This window comes from Loxodonta africana, chromosome 2, assembly GCF_030014295.1.
Source record: "Loxodonta africana isolate mLoxAfr1 chromosome 2, mLoxAfr1.hap2, whole genome shotgun sequence".
Classification (NCBI taxonomy): Eukaryota; Metazoa; Chordata; class Mammalia; order Proboscidea; family Elephantidae; genus Loxodonta; species Loxodonta africana.
The window spans coordinates 69723783-69745584 of NC_087343.1; the positions used below are offsets into that span (position 1 = coordinate 69723783).

Consider the following 21802-nt stretch of genomic DNA (forward strand, 5'->3'; position numbering starts at 1 on the left):
CAGCACTTTGTCCTGTTGTGCATGGGATTGCTGTGTGTTGGGGCCGACTTGATAGCAGCCAACAGCAATAACATGCTTACAGCTGGAAATTTTGAGATGGAGTTGGCGACTGGAGGGAAAGATTGGGTGAAGTTTCATTAACCGGGACAACTTTTACCATGCTCCTTGTAAAAAAAAAAAAAAAAAAGGCAGACATCATTCGAAACAACAAGGCAATTGCAGTGAGGCAACACTGTGAATAAGGCTCAAGACATCCATGGTCTAGAAGGGCCAAAGAAAGATTTGTTTTCTCCATGAGTTAATTGTTTTTATAACACTTTTCGGGGCCCAACAAGTGGAGGGTGGTGATGAATGTCCTTCTTCCTAAATATGATTTGTAACAGAGAAATAGGACAGGCATTAGTGGTAAAAGGGTTGTTTTCTCATAAACCCTGGTTCTCTGCAGTCCTGCTGAGCTGACTAGTGAGTGAGTCTCTCAACCTTCCTCAGCCACAGTTTCCTCTTCTATAAAATTGATAAAAAAAAAATAATAATAATGGATAGAAAGCACCTACAATAGTGTCTTCTATAGATGATCATTAAGTTATGTGTATAATTATCATCACTTTCTTCATATGGTGACAGGAGTTCCTGGGTGGTGTAAATGGTTAAGTGCTTGACTACAAACTAAAAGGTTGAGTTCAAATCCATCCAGAGGTGCCTCAGGAGACAGGACTGGCAATCTGCTTCCAAAAGGTCACAAAACTAAAAACCAAACCCATTGCCACTGGGGCGACTGAGACTCATAGCAAACCTATAGGACAGAGTAGAAATGCCCTCTAGGGTTTTCAAGGAGCGGCTGAGGGATTCAAATCACCAACCTTTTAGTTAGCAGCCGTAGCTTTTAACCGCTGCGCCACCAGAGCATTGAGAACTCTTTGCAACACACCGGGTCACCATGAGGTAGAATCAGGTTTGGTTTCAATGGCATCTGGTTTGGATTTTGTTTTTGTTTGCATGTGGTGACCATAACTTTTAAAACGGCAAATTCAATTTTGCACTGAAAATATGACTATCTTGTTGATAGTATAGTCTTTTTTAAGAGTCTTTATCTTTTAGAGATGCATTCCAAAGTATTTAATGATGAAATGATAGAATACCTGCTTAAATAATCCAGGGTCAGGACTATAGATAACACAAGATTGGGTGATAGATGTGGAAGGTGGGTGAAGAATGAGGAGTCATTAATCTATTCTCTTTTACCTTGCATGTTTAAAATTTTCCAAAATGAATAGACCAAAACAAAACCCAAAAATAAAAATGAATAATTTCTTGCCTAAAGCAAAGGAAGCTGAATTAAATATCTTTAATTCATTTTCAGCATCCCTCACCTGTATAAAACAAACAAACTCGTTGTCGTCGGGTCAATTCTGACTCATATATACCCTATAGAACAGAGTAGAACTGCCCCATAGGGTTTCCAAGGAGTGGTTGGTGGATTTGAACTGACAGCCTTTTGCTTAGCAGCCAAGCTCTTAACCACCATGCCACCAGGGCTCCACCTATATGAAGGACATTGGTTTAAGTAAATACATAATCATTCATTCTTTTCTTCATTTGAGGTCCCTGAATGAACTCTATTTTACCGGGTCTTATCTCCTAGCCAGAAACCCTGGTGGCATAGTGGTTAAGAGCTATGGCTGCTAACCAAAAGGTCAGCAGTTTGAATCCACCAGGTGCTCCTTGGAAACCCTATGGGACAGTTCTACTTTGTCTTATAGGGTCACTATGAGTCGGAATCAACTCGACAGCAATGGGTTTGATTTTTTTTTTTTAAATCTCCTAGTAGATGATAGGCAATTAAGTTATTATGAAAAAGCTGGCGAAAAAGATCTCTTTGTTTAGAATATTTTTGCAAAAAATATTTATGCACTACTGTGGTGTGATGGATCGCTTTTGTATGGCCTTTCTCACCATGGTCTTGTGACTCCCACCCAAGCGATTGGTTGGGATGATAAAAATAAGATAATTGTGATTCACCAAAGGGATTGGAAAGTTTGCCAATAACGCAATTAAAGTTCATAGCACCCGTGTGGGGGTGGGACCATGCAAATAAGGTCTATGGAACCCTAAAGAAGGGAGTGGTCGGTTTTGCCATCCTGCTGGGCTTAAAATGAGCCATCCCAAAGGCGGGAGGAAAGATCTTACCAACACCAAGAAAGAAGAACCGGGAGTGGAGCGCATCATCTGGACCTGGGATCTCTGCGCTGAGAAGCTCCTAGAACCAGGAGACGGAGAGAGAGAGCTATAACACTGAAGACAATGAGAAGCAGTGACAGAGAAATGGTAGCAGCAGAACCAGAACACTGGGAGGAGACAGCCCTGCCTACAGAGCGAGAAAACTGAGCGCCTTTAAGCAGGAGACGTGCTGGCAGAGTAGGGTGCCTCCAGGCACTTGGGTGGAGCTAGGTTTGCTGACCCCGGGAGCTAGAGCTGAGCATCTGTGGGCTGAGGCTTACTGGCAGACCTCAGGGCGATTATTGGCAGAGCTGAAAGAGCTTTGTTACACTAGCCTGAGAAAGGCAGAGGCCTAGAGCCTTGTGCCTGCGGGCACAGCTGAGAAGAGGCTCTCCAGGTGGAAGAGCTATATCCTGGGCATTCCTGAACCTGAATTGTCCCTACTAAACCCCATAATCATAAATATTGTCTGTGAGTTCTCTCTGGCCATTGCAATGAATTATCGAACCCAGCAAAGAAGTACAGAGGGCCGTGGAAGGGACTGTTTGTGTTGGAATTGGTAAAGATGGTGATGAGAAAAGGCATGCCTGACCTCTGCCTCACAGGAATCAGGCTCGGGCTGTTGATATTGATTCTCCTTCCCCCTTGTGAAGTTAGAGGAAGTCAGATGCCACCCCCATGTCTAAAGTTTGATTCTTGATCTTGAAGTCCAGAGTGACAATTGTCCACGAATGTTACTATCATTGCCAACTTTGGGAAACAGGAATTCTTGGCCATCCAAAGAGACTTTTTGAAACTGCTTAGGGGGTGTGAATTAAAAATGATTCAGTTCTTTCAGGGTAAAAAAAAATAATTTAAAAATTATGAATTTTAAGGTAAGTTCTCCCAAAATGTTGGAAAAAATTTTTGGTTTGTGTCTTGACATGTCTATTTTTATATCCTTGTCTATAGTATATGTTTTATATATAAAAAAAGGTGAAAATCCACCTTCAAAGTCAGATAAATAAGGAAATTATTATCCTCTTCAAAAGATTTGCTGTTGGAATTCTCCCCCATGTGTGTAGGAATTTGTTTACATATCATTAACAACTTTCTGGAAAGCTGTAGGAGGAAGGCTGGCTACAGGAGAAGACACTCAATGCTAAATTGTGTTCATACACAGAGCCAGTTAAGGATTAGTGAAAAGGCTCATCCTGGAATTATCATGTAAGCCAATGGAAGATGACTCAGGCTACAAAAACTGGACACACGCACAAGTGTGTAAATCGGAGCACATCTGTATGGTTACATCTCCCCAACTCAGTGGTGAGGAAGCACAGCTTGGAGTCTGCATACGCAGCAGCGCTTCATTAATGTTGCTGACAGACCTCTATTGATTAACCCCTCTGGAGGAAAGTTTTTACTTTAGAGGCTCCAGGAAGAAGAATCTTGTAAGGACAGATGTTTGCTAATTCTCAGGGTCTGGGGAAGCGGTTCAGCTTCCTGGGTTTAAGAGTTATTCAATCCTCAGAGAGGCCAGAGATCTTTCTTCTCCCTTCCAGATAGCATTGTTTAGGTAGGTGGTCCAGGCTCCAGATAATCTTAGAGCTGGAAATTGCAAAGCGCTAGTGAAATGCAGTATTATATTAATTTAAAGTTGTATTATAATGCAGTGCCAATAATTTTTAGACAAAAACACTAGTATTTTTGTATTCAAATGAATAAAATCCTTTAAAATAGTCACTTCAAATAAAATCCTTTAGTCGCTTCTCCAAATAATGCTGCTTTTTTGAAAGCATATTTGGAGTTCCTTTCATGGTATCACTTGAGGTCAATTTTTAAGACATATAAGCTATTTTTTGGCCAAAATGATTACATGCAAATTACTCACCAGACTTGGTTTTGAGTGATTTTGGGCTTTTGGGAAAATTAAATTCATCCTTACAAGAAAATACCACCAGGGAGACTGTTGGAAGAATGTCACAGACTGTGATGGTTAAGTTAAGGCAGTGTGTCAACTGGCTGGGCTGTGATTCTCAGTGCTTGGCAGTTATGATGTAAATTTGGCAGGTATGTAATGATGTAATCAACTCCATGATGAGATCTGTTATGAGCAGCCAATCAGTTGAAAGGGAGTTTTTTGGGGGGAGTGTGGCCAGCCTACAGTATATCAATGGATGTTTCAGCAAGGCCCTTGTCTTGGATCCTGCATCTAGTTCATCATCATCTGACCTCTGGTTCTTGGGACTTGAGCTAGCAACTTACCTGCTGATATCAGGATTCATCAGCTTCTGCAGCCTGTGAGCCAGTAGCCTGCCGTCTGACCTGCCAATCTTGGGTTTGTCAGCCCCTGTAGCTACATGAGTCAGCAGAAGCCTCTGGCCTGATGCCTGACCCACAGGCTTGGGACTTGTTAGCCTCTACAACTGCACAAGCCATTTCCTTTAGAAAAATCTCTCCCTCTATGTATATGTATGTATGTATGTATACCTACCTGCTGCTGTCGAGTCTATTCTGACTCATATCGACTGTATAGGACAGAATAGAGCTGCCCCCTAGGGTTTCCAAGGAGCAGCTGGTGGATTTAAACTGCCAACCTTTTGGTATATATACACACTTTATGCTTCACTGGTTTTGCTTCCCCACAGAATGTAAGACACAGGCACCAGGAGAAAGTCTAAAGAAGCAGTTTTAAAGCTGTTTTGGATGATGGTTAAACTCTTAGAATAACTACAGAGTGATCCCCGGTGATTACATGGAAGGGGACAACACTCATTTGGATAGTTAAGTTCTAATGTGTTGATTTAAAAAGCCAGACATAGGAGATTGTTTATACATATAGTCTCTGCAATTGAGATTAAATGTGGGCTGAAAGAAAACAGGAATCACCCACTACTTCCCTCCAGCAGGAGCTTCCCACATTGGGGATGGCGAACTCGGACCCTGAGCACATCAGGTAATGACATTTTCCTGGCCCAACAACCTACGTTCTGAAAATCTTCCAAGCTAAATGCAGGCCCAGGTTATGTATTTTTTCTCCTAATTTCAACACATATTTTCTCTTTTTAATCTAGAAAACAATAAAATATTTGATTTCTCAATTTTGCCTTTTTGTGTTCTAATGTTTAAAACTATGAATCAAATCATTATTTTTTTTGCTATTAGCGTGACTATGATAATTTTTTTGCTGCCTACTTTAAGTGCATATTATATTTCAGCCATTTCTGTGTTTGTTTAGTATGTCAAGAAATGCTTTTGTATGTGGCCATTAATTAGGCACCCCGGATGGTTTCCCAGATACTGGCTACATTTTTTCATATTGGAATGTCATTCTCCTTTGCTTTCATATTCATATAGGTTCATAGCCCTGGGAGATTTTTATTTTAACAATAATACAAATGACAAATGGGCACTAAATTTTAATTCATTTACATCAGACTAACTTGAATTATTAGAAATAAAATACTAAAATTGATGATATTAAGGGAAGAGAACACTACACTTTTTGATGCCTTTGAGACACATAACAGGTTTGTGAGGAAGTAATTCCTTAGTGAGTTTAAGCTTTGTTTTTCTTCTCCTCAGCTCTTGGGGAGGAGTTGAGGCAGAGGGGCAGAGGAGCACTCGGGGCTATCTTGCCAGCTGAGAAAGGCCAGTGCAGCTGCCGGCCTGGGCATGAGTGTGGGTGGCCACCTGTGGCTCTCAGAGCAGCTGTTTGGTAGAAGGCCAGCCAAAGCCCCGTTGGTGGGATAGAGGCAGGTGGCCAGTTGGGCGGCCAATACATTCTGGCATGGGCTGAAAGAACACCTGGTTCCACTCTGTGGACCTACCACAGAAGGTCAAAGAATGTGTTTGCTGCAGATTTTTCAAGCCCCGATGATCCTGCTGTGACTAAAACAGAGAGAATCCCACCTTTCTTCCTCACTCAAAATATATCCTGAAGCTAACACGAAATCATTCTGCTCCAGTTGTATTGAAATAGGTCAGCTAGGCCATCTGGTCTGTCTGGAAATGGGATGGGTCACTGTCAGGCAGGGACAGGCTCTGTGACTCAAAAAAAGACATTACAGGGTTGGTGAGAACCCTTCAGGTTATAGGTGCTTGGTTGCTAACTGCAGTTGCAGACACCTTTTATCCTAGGATGTCTCTGACCTTCCTTTCTTCCTGTTCCCACAAACTCTAATTTAGAAATCAGTTGGAATTTGGTCACCAGACATTGGAATTTCATTGAGAATACCACCACCTACCAAGACATATGCCCAGTTTTTACCTTCCCCTGACCCTTGAGGCTCCTCCCAAGGCCTTGGGCCCACTGTTTCCCAGGAAAAAAAAAAAAAAAAATTTTTTTTTTTTTTTTTAGGGGGATCCAATTTTCTCTGGCCTGGAGGGTCAATTTCTCTCTGGCAGAGGGGCACCTTTCCCAACTTCCCCCTCTCAGATGTAGAGCAGGCACCTGCCCTCTGCATGCCAAAGAAGTGGAGTCAGCCTCCCCTCGCTGGTTCTGCAACCCTCAGGGATTTATTCAATCTCTCTGAACCTCAGTTTTGACACCTGTAAATGGTGACTGATGACTCATCCAATGGATGTTGTAACCTGTTCAATCAAAGAGTGAAGTGCCTGTCTAGATGGAGTGGGCCTGGACTGGCCCTAGACTAGAAATTCTTCCTGCCACCTTTGCTTGGGATCTCAGAGCTTCATCTCACAATTACTGCTCTGCCAACAGGAATGCCAAAGTGAGCACAGTTCTGTGGGCACATAAGGTAGTATGCTCTCCACAACTGCCCTTTCTGGACCCCCAAGAACTACAGAGGCCTTGAGCTAATGGAGGCCACCCACTGCAGAGCTCTTGGCCTGAGGAAGGCAGTCTGACTTCTGTGAGGCCTTGCGCCTGTGAGTGGATAACTTTCCCTCTCTCATGTAAAATCTCCCCTGTAAGGTAAAATATCCAAGCCACAGATCCAAAAAGATACCTCTTGATTGGATTTCACAAGCCTTAAGGTCTCGGCCATTAAACCTGAGTGGTCAGGCATGATCTGTGCCCAGAAGTGAATGGGAATATTTAAGCTCCCCAAACTCTGGAGCTGAGGACATCAGGCCCTATTGGGGCCCTTTGGACACAGTGAACACAGGACACAGGACATTGCAGTGAAAATTAGCTTTCATCACCATGCAGGTCAAAGTTTCCATGGTCTAAGGGGAGCCACCTACCTGATGACAACATGGGCGTAACCTAGATTTCACCCAAGGAGTGGAATCAGCTTGAAAACCAATTCCATTTCTCCCTTGGATATCGTCTGTAGATGAAATAGAAATAGGGGACAAGAAATCCTCAAAGAAAATAATGAGAAAAGACTATTTTCCTTTTTAAGTTTCAGGTTGAGGTTTTGAATCTGAGGCACAAAACCACTGTGAACAGCTGTTCTTTTAAAAAACATGTTAGTTTATTCCACATATTCTGATGATATGAATGAGACAGAATTTCAAACACAGCTTATCTGTCACATTTTTTATTCATCGATTGATCTTTACTCTTTTCTGTGACCGCTTATTTAGAATTTTCCAGTCCTCCTGGGCTGGGATATTTTTCCCCCTCCCTGAATTATTTTTCTTCTTTTTAAAGGAATTTTGTCCTAGCCATGCAAATTCACACATTTTTGTTACCAAGATCAACATCCAACTTTCTTCTTAATTTCCTTGAAAAAAGCCACCTGGCCTTCAGGAGCGTAAAGGATTAAGGATGATCCCAGTGATGGATGGTGGGGAGCAGAATCTTATGGAGGGCGATGTCCTTGAGGCTAGTACCTAAGCAGAAGGGTAATGCCTTTAGATATTTCAGAGGGAGAACAGTGTTTGATTAGAAGCTTGAAAACAGCTGTAGATAAGACTCTGAAGACTCTAAACTGAGGCAAGCCTTGTTTCTAGGCTTGATCCCTTGGCCCCCAGCAGAGCTATCCTTTGCTACCACAGCGGGAGGTTAAAACGGTTGGTACACCGGGTCTTCGCAGTATTTCAGCCACTTTAGGCTCCTAGGATGACCTTGCAGAAATATACTCACTTAACACTATCTGACCATCTCACTTGGCCCAACCTGATTTCTTCTAATATGTAAGATTGGATGTATGTGTACAGAAGTGAGAGGGTAAGTGGACTAAAAAGCATAATTTTGCTCCTCCATACCACACGTTGTTATGTAATTGAGGAAACTGTCATTTTGTAAGCGCTCAATTCGCTAAGCGTGCAAGCTCAGCCAAAGCAGAGCCATTAGTTACTTAGTTACAGAGCCATTACCTAAAAGGAAATGTCTGAAGATAGAAAAACATCCCCAACACATTTCTATGCTGCTGCTGAACTTCAGTAGAAAAATCCTTCAAATATGAATTCTCTTGTTGAACACCTTTCCCCCAACCAAATATCTTGGATCTACCTTCTATACTAAAGAATTTACATGGAGGGCAAAGAAAGTAGAGACATGCTGAGAAAAGAATTGTGGGCCAAGTGATTGAAGGTGTGTGACAGTAGCCCATTTTGACTTCCTTCCTCCTCTCAGAATAACTGCCTAGTGGCATCCGGGGACATAGCTGCGCCATAAATGTCTGAAGCCTTTGCGTTTAGTATGACTGAAGTATTCACACATATAGATGCAATCTCTGAGAAGGACAGGAGGGATGCTACAAATTACCTCAATCCTGGATACTACCCATATAATTTAGGTAACATAGCCGTGGTGTCCCATGGGATAAACTGTTTCTACTGCAATTTTAACACCAGCTTTTCAGGGAATAGACAACTTCCGTCTGAATCATTATTACAAGCTGAATTTTTATTTTTACTAAATTATCTATGTTAAAAAAAATCTGTGCCTTGTGTGGAATTTCACTCCATCAAGTGTTACAAAGTCTTTTTCATTTTCATTACAAGCAGGAGAATGAATGTAGGACAAGTGTTAGAAAACACAGCAATAAATTAGAATATAATTTACGAAAGCAAAAAAAAAGTAACAGTGTACCACATTAATATTGAGTATAAAATAATAAGCAACAACTAATAACAATAATACAAAGGTAATTTTGTTCTGTATTATTAAGGATACCTAGGTGACATTCACTCAAATAAAAAAGTTCCTAATGAAATGGACTGTTGGGAAGTCATATGTATCTCAAGGAGTTTAATCAGTTGGGTACATTTTACCTTTCCTTTTTTGTTAGGCCTTTCTAACTGGTGGCTGACACTGTTCTCAGCTAGTGGGGTATGGGTTTCCTTGGGACTCCCTAAGTAGTATAGCTCACTACTTTTGGAGGGCTGCCCCCATGCCCAGCTATTATTAGATAGGAATAGAGCATAATATAGCCATGTGGGTGGCTAGAGTAGCAGCAGTATTGTGATATGCTGTGGAGTATCGTTTTTCCCCCCACTCAGGTATAAATTCACATCTGTTTGAAAATGTGTAAATCTCATTGTATTCTGTGCTTGGTTCCCTTAGAAAAGTAATCTGATGTTGCCCAGAGAGGTCTCTGCCTCCTGACCTCGGAGCTCTTGCCTGTCCCAGACGGAACGCTGGCTGCCCTCCTCATCTAGCACCAGTCGGAGTGCCATGCAGTGCCCAGGAAACAGGCCTCCACAATGTTAGTTTCCAGGTGAGGTAAAAAAAAAAAAAAAAAAATTCTGTAGTTATTCATGTAAAAAACCTTTTTGAAACAGAAACTGATATTTATATTGGTGTCCTGGAGAAAATCAGATCCTGATAGCAAACCTATGCCTAAAATGCCACAAAACTACCCTTTTCTCTCATTCTTTTTAAAAAAATTCACCAGGGCACATTAGCACCAAGTTAACTGTTCTTTGAAAAGGACCAAGGGAAGTCAGTGCTGGTGCCGTGCGTCTGTGGGTGGCCCTCCCTTCACTGAATGGCTGAAATGGCACTTGGACTGTCCATGTAAGGGCAGCATAGAGAGGCCCCCGCAGGACACTCCTGTGTGTCGTCAACAGCTTTCTCTGGGAAGCTCAGGGATGTGTGTTGTGGTGCTGCGATAGAAAGCAAGTGATGAGATCCGACGGCCATGACTGAGCATGCAGAACAACTTCCCATGCCAGCTGGCCAATCAAACATGGAAGTTTAGGTATAAAAATCTATTCCTTTCTGAAAAAACCTAATCATTCACATTAGGTCACGGTTTATGTGACACACCTGGCATGTAGTTTCAGAACAGTGATGGATTTAAGTCAAACATGCTCTTTAACTGCAAGTATTATCTTTACCAAGCAGCCATTTGGTTTCGATCTTTAGGTGTACACATGGTGAACTACAGCAAAGGAGGCTGTAGGAACAGGGACATCCGCTGAGTACCTGCTGCAAGCTACAAGTGTCCAAGAAGAAAATATTAATATAAACAAGTGCCTCTCTTTTAAAATCTAAGTGTTGAGTCTTTTAATGAGGATGTGAAACTTGGAAAATCTGAGCTAGTCATTTTAATTTAGGTGCATTTGATTCTAGGATTTGACTTGCCCAAGAAACTGGGTTTCACATTTGATTGCCATTCAGAGTATCCATAAAAAAATACAAAATACTTGGTTGGGTGACTATTAAAATTATGCTTTAGGATCGCTAGTCTTCATGAGTTTTTCTTCTTTGGTTGTTATCCCTTGCCTACTTTAAAACTCACAGAAATAGCACATTTATGTGCAAGCACACTCATCTATCCACACACTCAAAGCGCCCCTCCCCCCACACACACACTTGCTCTCATATAAATAAATGCCCTTCCACCATATCAAAGAAAGGACATCTGGAACCCATCATAATTGTCAGCAAATTGCAAAAGGGTCTGCCTGGTTGTTACCGAGCCAGTTGATCTTTTGCATGGTATCATCTCAGTAAGCTCAACATGCGTGCAACAGTCTGTCAGGGAGAAGCCGTTCTGCGGCTGGTGAGGATGTAAACACAAGTGAATTGGGGTGACTCAGATAAGAACTGAGGCATCCTGCATGATGGCGGCAAAGGGCCTAGGACTTCAGCCTCTACCATACCTCAGGTCTGGCTTCTGTGTGAGATTGAAATGTTTTTCTCTTAAAGTTTTAATGGAAATCTCAGCTTCACTTGCACAATGGCAAGTTGGCCACAGCCTTTTAGCACTGGATTTATAGACTTGCACAGCTGCAGTAACTGATGCACTGCTTTAAACTAAGTTCTTCATTGTTGTTTGGTTTAATATAGTTTTATGTATGGCTCACAGCAGTGTTCAGAACAGGGGGATTATTCCTAAGGAAATTAAGTGGAATGAAGAAAAATAATACAAACTTTCATTACTTTTGATTTATAATTGCTCCTTAAATTACAGTTCAAAGCCAGTTTTATAATTTAAATTGTGGTGCTGTTGTAGTGAGATAAAGTATAGTAAATATTTTTAAGCTATGACTTTAGATTTCTGCATCTTCTTTACTTCCATAGTTGACCAAGTCATAACGGCTACATTTTAAACAGTTTTAAATACAAATGGATTCAGTGTCATTGCTAAGTCCATAATAAAAATTATTTTAATGGTCCAAGGAGGTAAACAGGCTATTGGATTTACTCGAAAGAACGCAAACGTTCCACAGTAAGCAAGTCTCCCTGTGTTGTTTGGATCTCTCCAATCTGGCATTTCCCCCTAATACTGTGTCCAGCACTTTGGATCAATAAATCCCACTTCACAGAAGTTAAAATAATATTGAAATCCTGTCAGCTAGGACTGACCAGTGGTTACGTTTTCCACAGGGTAATGCATTTGCAAGGACCTCAATCCTCTTCCTCTGGGTGGCTCTCTTTGATGGATGCGTTTCCACGATGAAATGACAAGGCTCTCTCTTTGGCTTTCCGTGGGTCAGTGTCCTTGGCAAGTCTTACAACACATCTGTCTGAAGTATGCTCGACTGCAGAACTTGAACTTCAGCACCAGTGGGCAATAAGCCACTTTGTTCACATCTTTGCACTCTAACAAATGGGGGCAAAAAGTGGAAAACAATTAGAGGCATATAAACAAGGACATAAACAAGCTGATGAGCCTGAATGTTTAGCAAGGACCCCCCTTTGGCCAACCCACCTTGGCTTTTATATGCATGTGGTTTTTGTTTTTGTTTTTAAGCATAGCCTGTCTGGTATAGCGTACCAGAAATATTCTTTTGATATATTTTAACACAAATTTGAAAAAAAAAAAATATTTGCAAGGCTTTTCTCCCAGACTTTTATAAGTATGGTGCATGCCCACTGTGTCTTGAAAGAATTACCATTTGTTGGGATAAGTGATCATTTTAGACAGCTTGGAAACATGAGTCATTTTTCTTACAGAACTTTTATTGCTTCTTTCTCAAGGGTTATTTTATTTAACAGTGCAAGGTTATCCAAAATCAAACATGAGTTGCATTGTTTGATACCAAAGTACACATGCCTCAAGATAATCTCTGCATCTGTGAGGCACTGGGATGGGCCTGGATGAATGAAAAGGATTGCTGACAGTGGCCTAGATTCAGCAACTACACCAGACAAAGAGAAAAGCTTTGAGGGGTTGGTCTCAAATGGCAGCAGTCTGTGGGTTATGGAAACATGTAGAAATGTCTTTTTTTAATTTGAAAGTGAGACATGGCCTCCTTTTTTCCTATGTGTATTTTCTCCTCCGTGCTAGAACTGCCACAGTTGCTGTCTGTGGTTCTTGAAGCCAGAAAGCGAATAAAGGATTCTTTCCTCATCTTCCCTTGAGGCTGACTGCAGAAGGTGGCACTGAGGGGCCAGTGTAGAGAAAGGGATGTAGGCCTTTGATTCTCAGTACCACCCCCCACCCCCACCCCGAACCCAGTTTCCCCATTGCTCCTGCTAATAATATTCTTCTCCAGTACTCCAGTCACTTTTACCTGGGGATTTTAGAAATACTTTGTAAACCAACAAATTAAATTTCCGTATGCCTCCCAGAATCAAAGTTCCACCCTCATTTTTCCAGGTGGTTATACTAAAGCATCTTGGGTAAATTGTACGGGGTAATTAAGAACCAGGCAGAGCACTGGGTAAAGTTCAGTGTAACAGAACATTTTTGTTTGTATGCTTGTTTGTTTATTGTACTCATTTTTTCCTGGCTGCAGAAATCCATTAGAGTTCTGCAAGGTAAAGTACATAGTATATGAGCCATATAATTAACATAGAAGATAAAGTGTACAGAAATGGGAAAGTTTCTAGTTCTTATTATTGCAGAGTAAGGTAAATAATTTTATTAATTTCACTAAAGTGAGTGAAAGACTTAAAATTTGCACCTGGAACCCCCAAGTCCTATGAAAATATAAGCTCTGTTACCATCAAATTCCCTTGCTTAAGACTTGACTTACAAAGAGAATAGTAGTTAGAAATTTGAGTAGAAACATTCCACAAGAAGATTCTCAATAAATTTAACTTTTGGCTGAAAGAAGTTAGGAGGGGCATGAAAAACTTCTTTAAATTTTGCATGCCCCCCCCCCCAAAAAAAAACAGATGGTATTTGGTGGATCAAGTTTGAATCTTAGGTAAAACGACTTCCATCTATTTTAATTTGGAGGTAACTAGGTATTAGTTTTTCTTTTCCTCTCAAGATCAGTGAAAGTAACCAAAAGTTTGGGCTGAGAATATTTTTTGTGGGGGAAAAAAAAAAGAAGCTTTATCAGTGTTAACCAAGAGTGGTATATTGTCAAGGTAATGCAAGTATCAAAGTGATGAGAAAGCTGAGCATGTCCTTGCTGACACAACGTCACTCAGTTCCAAATCACCATCCTGATGGGGCAGTCAGCCAACCAGCAGAGATGACTGCTCTACCATATTCTGTAACAGGGCTTGGTGGGACTGCTTAAAGTACAAAATAAGCTTTAGATTTGGCCTTCCTGGCCAAAATAGAGAAATAATTTAATTGATAAGCAGATAGAGGAGGACTGGTTGTTTTCCCTTTTAATAGTCCAAGGAAATGAAATGAGAAGTCAGAGTGCCTGGGTTTAATCCTAGCTCTACCATTTACAAACTTTATGACTCTGAGCAAATTATTTACACTCTCTCTGTGCCTAAGTTTCCTCACCTGCAAAATAGGGATGAGTATGATAACTACTTTTATGTGCAATATGTATAACCACATGTATAACCTTATGTACAGCACCTAGAATAGCATCTGATGCATTAAAAAGTACTCAATAAGTGGGAGTTATTGAGTTATTATTACTATGGTCATTGTTAATTATAATCTTTTATCACCTGATGACAGGAAAAAAGCAGTGGGTTGGGCTCTGAACATCTCAATGAGGGTGCAACATTTAGCTTACTACTGAGAAAATATTACTCTAAAGATACAAATCAGTGTCAAGACAAAACAAAGAATATTCTCTGGAGCATAACTTTGTTGTGAGATGCATTATTCCATTTTTGGAAGAGTTGCTAGACCAGAAAAATTCTGAGCTAAGCAAATTTACAGATTTTTCGTTTAGATTTAGACTTTGGAATAAGATTGAATAATAGATATAAACAAAGAATAGAATAAAAGATTTGTAAGTTGCACCCCCCCCCCCAACTACTTATCACTCACCCTTTGAGGTTATAAGTAGTTAAACATAAACAGTCAGGAATTCTGCTCCTTAGAAGAGTGCTGGAAACGAGAAGCTGCTCCTCCTGGACAGAGACTGAGAGCACAGCCCTTTGTCCGGGAGCAATATTTAGCCTAGGGGTAGGCTGGAAGCCAACTGCCAGGGTGTCCCCTTCTGAACTTCCCAGTCAATATCCCTGTTAGGTTACTTGTCTTCAGCTATATCTTCCTTTTTAAATTTTGTAAAGTTATATGAGTAAAATTGTGGTTTTTAAACACGCCAAGAAGTTTTAAAGCCTCATTATTACAAAACGCTGAATACAATCTTAAAAATATTAGTAGCAGTTTTAAACTATATTGGTGCGTTCTGCACATCCATCACTTTTAGTTTAGCTGGAGAGGATGGTTTTGGATTAACTGACTGAGGTTTTGCTGATGTAGTTAAGAAAGCTTAATTATAAAATCTACCACTTTAATAGTCTGCTTTATCTTCAACGTCCATTGAAAACATGAAATAACCAGTCTTTTCACTCCTGCCCTTGAGTCAAGACACAATACAACTTATTTATGTGATAACACCATTCTGGGAAAATTATGTGTAAATTAAATCACATTTTACCTTTGAAATAAAGACAATAACAGGAATGTTCTGTCTTAATTTCTTACTCATCTTCAGTTGGCATTGACTTCTAGAGAACACTTACAATACCTAAAAACCCAAAGTTTCTATATGTCCAAGTAGTATACAATTTGCAAATAGACATTTATGCTAGGAGATCTATTTAAAAGAATCTTTTAGTTTAAGAAGTCTTTTCATAATATAATCACTCTGTAAGAGATCTGTTTTGAAGGTTTGGTGTTTACTATTGTATTTTCTTCATGCAGATATACTTATCTCTACTGCCTTTCAAGTGGTGGAATCCGAGCCAATAAGGTCAAGGATTAAAGATGAAAGAGCCTGATTTCCTCTTCCACTGTCACCATGTACCAGCTAAGTACTCTCCTGGGTGGAGAATGACAAGACACTCTTTCTACCTTTATTCTCATCAGCCTTAGTGGAAGGGTGAGAGGTCCTCATTGAGTGGTTTCTAGGAAACACTGTGTGGACCTAGCTAGTCTTTCCTTTTTTACCCCTCCTCCCAGGGGTGGGAGGTGGGGAGGAATTGCACTTTACTTGAGGCCAGTGACTTTTGGTGGGAATGACAATGTATGGAGTATTCTCAAATTCTTTCAGGAGACTTGGGAATACATTAAAGCCTGAAAGCCAGCACCCAGGCCCTGTGATGTGAACTGGACCCATTAGAATCTTGGCAGGAGTGGGTCTCACTGGTAGTCTGTGTTTTGGTAGCCTTGAATGATAAAATTAGACAACCTGTTTCATAGGCAACACATGAACCTATTTATCATTGGTGTTCCAGTGGGTTTTCCCCAGATGCTTTACATTAATCTTTCAAAACTCAGAACCTAAAAGACATGATTTCCAAATACTCACACTGAACAGAGGCTTGCAAGTTTAGGAGACAATTAAATTCAGATTCACTGTGATTCTGAAGGCTTGACTTGGCCCAAGTAATACAAGACTAACTCCTCAAAGGCAATGGGCTCTTGTATTTATTTCATTAAAAAAAACTCTTGCCAATTCTGCCTAATTTGTATCATTGCAGTGAGTGGGGATACATAGGGACAAGTCCTTCCATAACTAGCTTGGACTAATCAGCGTCTCTCTTTGGAGAATGAATGTTCTCTGTGCCTGTAAGCTCTTTATGAAATTCAGAGGAAGAACACAGTAGAGTTATGACTTAGGCACCTAAGCGTCTATTTTTTGGACTGAAAAAGTACAAACAGCTGTACCTCTGTCAAACTGCCCATGGAAATGCAGAGCCCGGTGAGAAGTGAGATGGCAAAAGCTATGCATGTGCAGTGTAGGAGCTGGGGCGGGGGAGGTGTACTTTTCCTGATAAAATTGCACTTGAGCCCTTGATGTTTTATATATTCAGGCTGGAAAATGATGAAATGCCAAGTTTCACTGAGAACTTGATGTTATTCATTAAAATGAGAACAGTCCACCAGCTTCTTTTTATCCTGGAAGCAAGGTGATATCATCTATGGAACTGTATTTTGACTTCATCTTATCATGGGCTAAACCATTCCTTTCTCTCTTTGCTTTCTCAGTTTGTTTTTATACCCAGTCTTACTCTTTTGGTGCCACCAACGTTAGGCCTCAAGGAGGTATGATCCCAACCCAAATCCAAGGTTGCATCCAAACTAGACAGCCAGGAAAGTGAACCTGGATGCTAAAGTGGACTATGAGCTCTTTGAAGTGGCAAAGAAAAACTGGTCTTCCTCACCGTCTTGAAATCAAAGGCTTCAAATGACCTTTATTGTTCCTTTCAGTGAATTTAATACATTTGAGGCCACATTCAAACCCAAATTCAGTAGCTGTTTTGTTCCAGGAATAATGGTATGAAATTTCTGGAGCTTCCCAGCTTCCCCAGACCCATTTACCTGAGAGAGATTGATACCCACCAAAGCCGCCCTCAGACAGCACAGGCCAGTAAACCAATGTACACCAACCACGCCTTTGCGTGGTTGGTTACCAGCTCATGGCACACCATGAATCATTACCTGGCAGCAATAAATACTAGATGACAGAGTGTTTTGTGCTCCTGAGAAGCTGAAAAAACCCACCATATAAACTACAAGGGAACTTGAAACTAAATGAAAAATTAATAAAATGGCATTTTGGATAGAATTTCTGACCTTGAGTAGCAGGCTAGTTACATCTGCCATATGTGCTTTAAAAATTTTTTCTGAATAATATTTCAAATGCAGTGATATTCGTGTCTGTAATTCATTTTCAATAGCAACACTGTGTTACCCTCATCAGTGCCAGTCTGTCAAGATCATGCCTGTAATGCTTCAACTCTTCACTGAAGGATTTTAGGAATTAAAAAAAAAAAAAAAGCAGAGGTTGAACATGGAAAATTGTATCGCCCTTCTTCTTCGTCCTATTTCCCTCTCTTTATTTTTAGTTTCTTGATGCCCCACTTTTGATGCCTTTCTCTTACTACCCTTTGTTGCCTTAGCCAAGCCCAAGCCAAGCCCGTTGCTGTCAAGTCAACTCCAAATCATAGTGACCCTATAGGGGAGAGTAGAACTGCCCCATAGGGTTTCCAAGGAGCAGCTGGTAGATTCAAACTGCTGACCTTTTGGTTAGCAGGCGAGCTCTTAACCACTGCACCACCAGTGCTCCTTATTGCCTTAAACGCCCTCTATTTCTTTAATCTTTTGTCATTATTTTATCTTATTCAAATGCCATTATTTTATTACGCCTTTTGGGGACAAATGTATTTGCCATTGAGTGGATTCTGACTCATAGCGGCTCCATCCATGTAAGCAGAGTAGTATTTGCTACATAGGGTTTTCAAGGCTGTGACTTTTTGGAAGCAGATCAACAGGCCTATCTTCCAAGGCACCTCTGGGTGGATTCAAACCACCAACCTTTCGGCTAGTAGTAGAGCACTTAACTGTTTGTGCCGCCCAGGGACTCCAATTTCCCTATAGGTACGTAGACACCTAAACTCCTTATTATGATTAATAGTACCCAGTTACCTACATCCGAAACCTGGGAGTCATCCTAAACACCACCATACCTCTTATCCCCCATCTAATTGTTCATTAGGTTATTTTTATTCTTCTTTTCATTTTATTCTCTCTCTTTTTTTTCCCGATTCATCATCTTCCTTTTAATCTCTACTATATCTGCCCTAGTTAAAGTCTTCTTCTCTAGTCTGGTCTCTTAGGACAGTTTTCTAACTCTCCTCCCACACAAGGCTATCCTCCTTCTACCCCTTTACACTCTGCCATCCTGAGCATATCAATCCCCAGTTTACCTTCACTTGTTCCCTATAAGCCATGCTGGGCTGCTCTCCCAACCTCCCCTTAGTAGGGGGTATTCTTTCTCTCCCTTATCTGATTCCCACAAGCCACATCAGACCATTTTCCCTTTACTTTCATGCAATAGCCTCTTCTCTTTTGAAATCCATGTTTTCTGCTTATTCCATATCTCTATAGATAACAACTTATGATTCAGCTCAACTGTCTTATCCCCTTTTCCCCCAGGGCACACAACTGGGTTTTTCCAAGTACACATGAAGGCTGCTCACAGACTACTTCATCTGTGAAGCCTGCCTTGGTTGCCTTAAATTAAGAGTCATTGGTCCTTCTTCTGAGCTCCCTTATCATCTGAGCAAATTGCTCCACATAGCACATTCCACCTTGTCTTTTTTTTTTTTTCTTTTCTTTTTAATTATCTGTCCTGTAAGACTATAAACTTATGAATGTATTTAAAATTTCCGTAGTGCATAGCAGAGGATGACCACAGCAAACATTTCAATAACTGGCTGTTGATTAAGTGAAGAAATAGTTTCAGGTGCTTACAAGCATTCACTGTATGCTACTGGGAAGATAAAGAACACACAAAACCAGTTGGGACAGACATTCTGTTTGTATTCTGAATCTAATTTTGAAAAAGAGAGCGATTCCTCTTTCTTTTCAATGAGTCAAGAGCTTTAGGGAATAACAATTCTAAGATTAGTCATCCTTTGTAGGATTAACAATATCCTAAAAGCTCCCTCCTTTACTGAGAAGGCTAAAAATATTGTCTTGTTTACTTCGGATTAATATTAATAAAAAGTGATTTGGCCAGGCAGTGAAAGACCAAGAGGCATCCTCCAAATCATCCAAGAAACCTCATATTAACACCTATCTATTTTTTTTTTAATTTCTTTAAGATAGAAATACATGCAGTTGCAAATTATACTTTACCCACTGTGAAAATAGTATTGCATCTTCAGCTGCAAAGTTCATGTATAATAATTATCCACTATAGAGAAGCTTTTGGAGAAATTACTAAAATGGCCTAAAGTTAAGCTGTAAACATAACTTAGACATACACAATATTGTGGTCATATCAAAAAGCTAGCTCTTTCAGCAGTGACCAAGACTCAACATATTAAATTAGGCTGATGGCCACGCCAGAAGTGTCTCAACTTCATAACTGATTTGGTGTCAAAATTTCCTGCTTTAAAGAGTGAATTAGGAATAGCATTTAAATGTAGTTGAAACTGACATGCCTGTGGACTCTGGCAAATCTGGGTTCAAATCCTGACTCTACCACTTCCTAGTTTTGTAATTTGGATAAATTACTAACCATCTCTGTGCCTCAGTTTCCGCATCAGTAATACCAATTATCACAGAGTTCTTATCAGGATTATAGAAAATAATATATATAAATATGAGATATATAAGATAATATATGCTGTTGTTGTAGCTGCCACCAAGTCAGTTCTGACTCATGGTGACCCCATATGTGCAGAGTAGAACTACTTTATAGGGTTTTTAAGGCTGTGACCTTTCAGAAGCAGATCACCAGGCTTGTCTTCCAAGGCACCTCTGGGTGAATTTGAACCACCAATCTTTTGGGCGGTAGTCACCCAGGGACTAACTCTCACTCTCTCTCTCGAAATATATATATATATATATATATATATATATATATATAAACAGAGAGCCTAACATAAAGGTATATTTCCAGAATGTCCCTTACCAAAGAGAAAAAAAGAAGTTGATGGCATTAGAGCCAGAGATTTTGCAAATTAAATTGTGATTTTAAATTAACATAGAATGGGAATATACTTCTGTGAAATACTAAATTATACCTACAATAAGCCTATTGTGTTGAGGTGCATATATATTAAAAAGCAGACCATTTGCAAATGTGAGGTGCTCTGTCATCCTGACATACAAGATGACTGCTCGTCTTAAAATTAAATTCCTATGGAAACATTTTAAAATAGTGAATATGGTTTTTTTTTTTTTTAAAGTTTCTCAAATTGGCTAAATCTGATCAAAAGAAAAACATCCTTTTTAATAGGTTTTTGAGCATATAATATTCACTTGAAAATTATTAACAAATAATTTGGTTATCTTTTCATGACAGTTCTTTTTTTCGTTTTGCTTCTTAAAACCCTATTGCTGGGTTTCTTACATAATTTAAACCTGTGGCTTCAGATATGGTTCATGTACACGTACTTGATCATGCCTCCGTTTTTATACGAGAGGACAGCCTGAACTTTCTGCCTGCCATATTTGTCTCTACCTCCCCATAGTGCCTTGTACATAGTAGGCATTCAGATGTTTCAAATGAATGCCTAAATGAATAAACAAAGTACATCTATTTAGGTGAAGGATAAGAAAATTCAGCATTTTGGCTGGCATCCACTGTTAATAAAAGGATTTCCCAATACACAAGGAGAAAAATACACAGAGTAAAGGAACATTTCAGAGACCAAAGACCTTTGTCTTCCTTTATAAACGGCTGCATAATAATCTTTTTTCTACCTTTATACAATGAGAAAATCAGCACTTGAAACACCAATAGTTTCAAACATATGCTTTCATTATATGTATAACAGGCAGGAATTTTATCTTCATAATGGTAGTGGTCCATTGTCATATCCAAAAAGAAACAGAAGTTTTCGCTTTTAAGAGTGATCCATTAGGAATTGCCCCTCGATTCTAGTACAAGTTAAACATAGAACACTAGGTTGGATGTGACCTTTCAAATTATATACTCCCATCTTTTATTTTATAGTTAAGTAAACTTAGCCCCAGAGACTTAACAAGGGCATACAGTCAGTTAAAGAGTCAGGAGGAAACCTAGGTTTCCTGATTATTAGTCCATGCACTTCCCACTACACCATGCAGTGTTCACAAATGCTCTATATAAATTATACAACAAAGTGGGTAATGGGGCTCTTTAAACCCTGATGGGAGTGCCTGGGTGGTGCAAATGGCTAACGCTCAGCTGCTGAGTGAAAGGTTGGTGTTTTGAGTCTACCCAGTGGCAATCTGCTTCTGAAAATCATCTATTTAAGACAGGGAGCAAAGGCCCTGAGATCGGAGGGTGCCTGTTTGAGAAACAGTGAAGAAACTGATGTGGTAAGAGGAGAAGCAAGTAAAAGAGAAATAGGCTATACTATCAGGGA

The 21802-nt window shown here is 40.1% G+C and overlaps 1 protein-coding gene across 1 annotated transcript in view; it reads right to left on the minus strand.

Annotated features, from left to right (window-relative positions):
• Positions 1–7483: 7483 nt before the first annotated feature.
• Positions 7484–21802, minus strand: part of ADAMTS6 (ADAM metallopeptidase with thrombospondin type 1 motif 6) — a 285964-nt gene continuing 271645 nt past the window's right edge. The window contains exon 25 of the mRNA XM_003408062.4: positions 7484–12163. Coding sequence (XP_003408110.1) covers positions 12054–12163 — 110 coding nt within the window. The 3' untranslated portion in view covers positions 7484–12053. The remainder of the gene's footprint in view (positions 12164–21802) is intronic.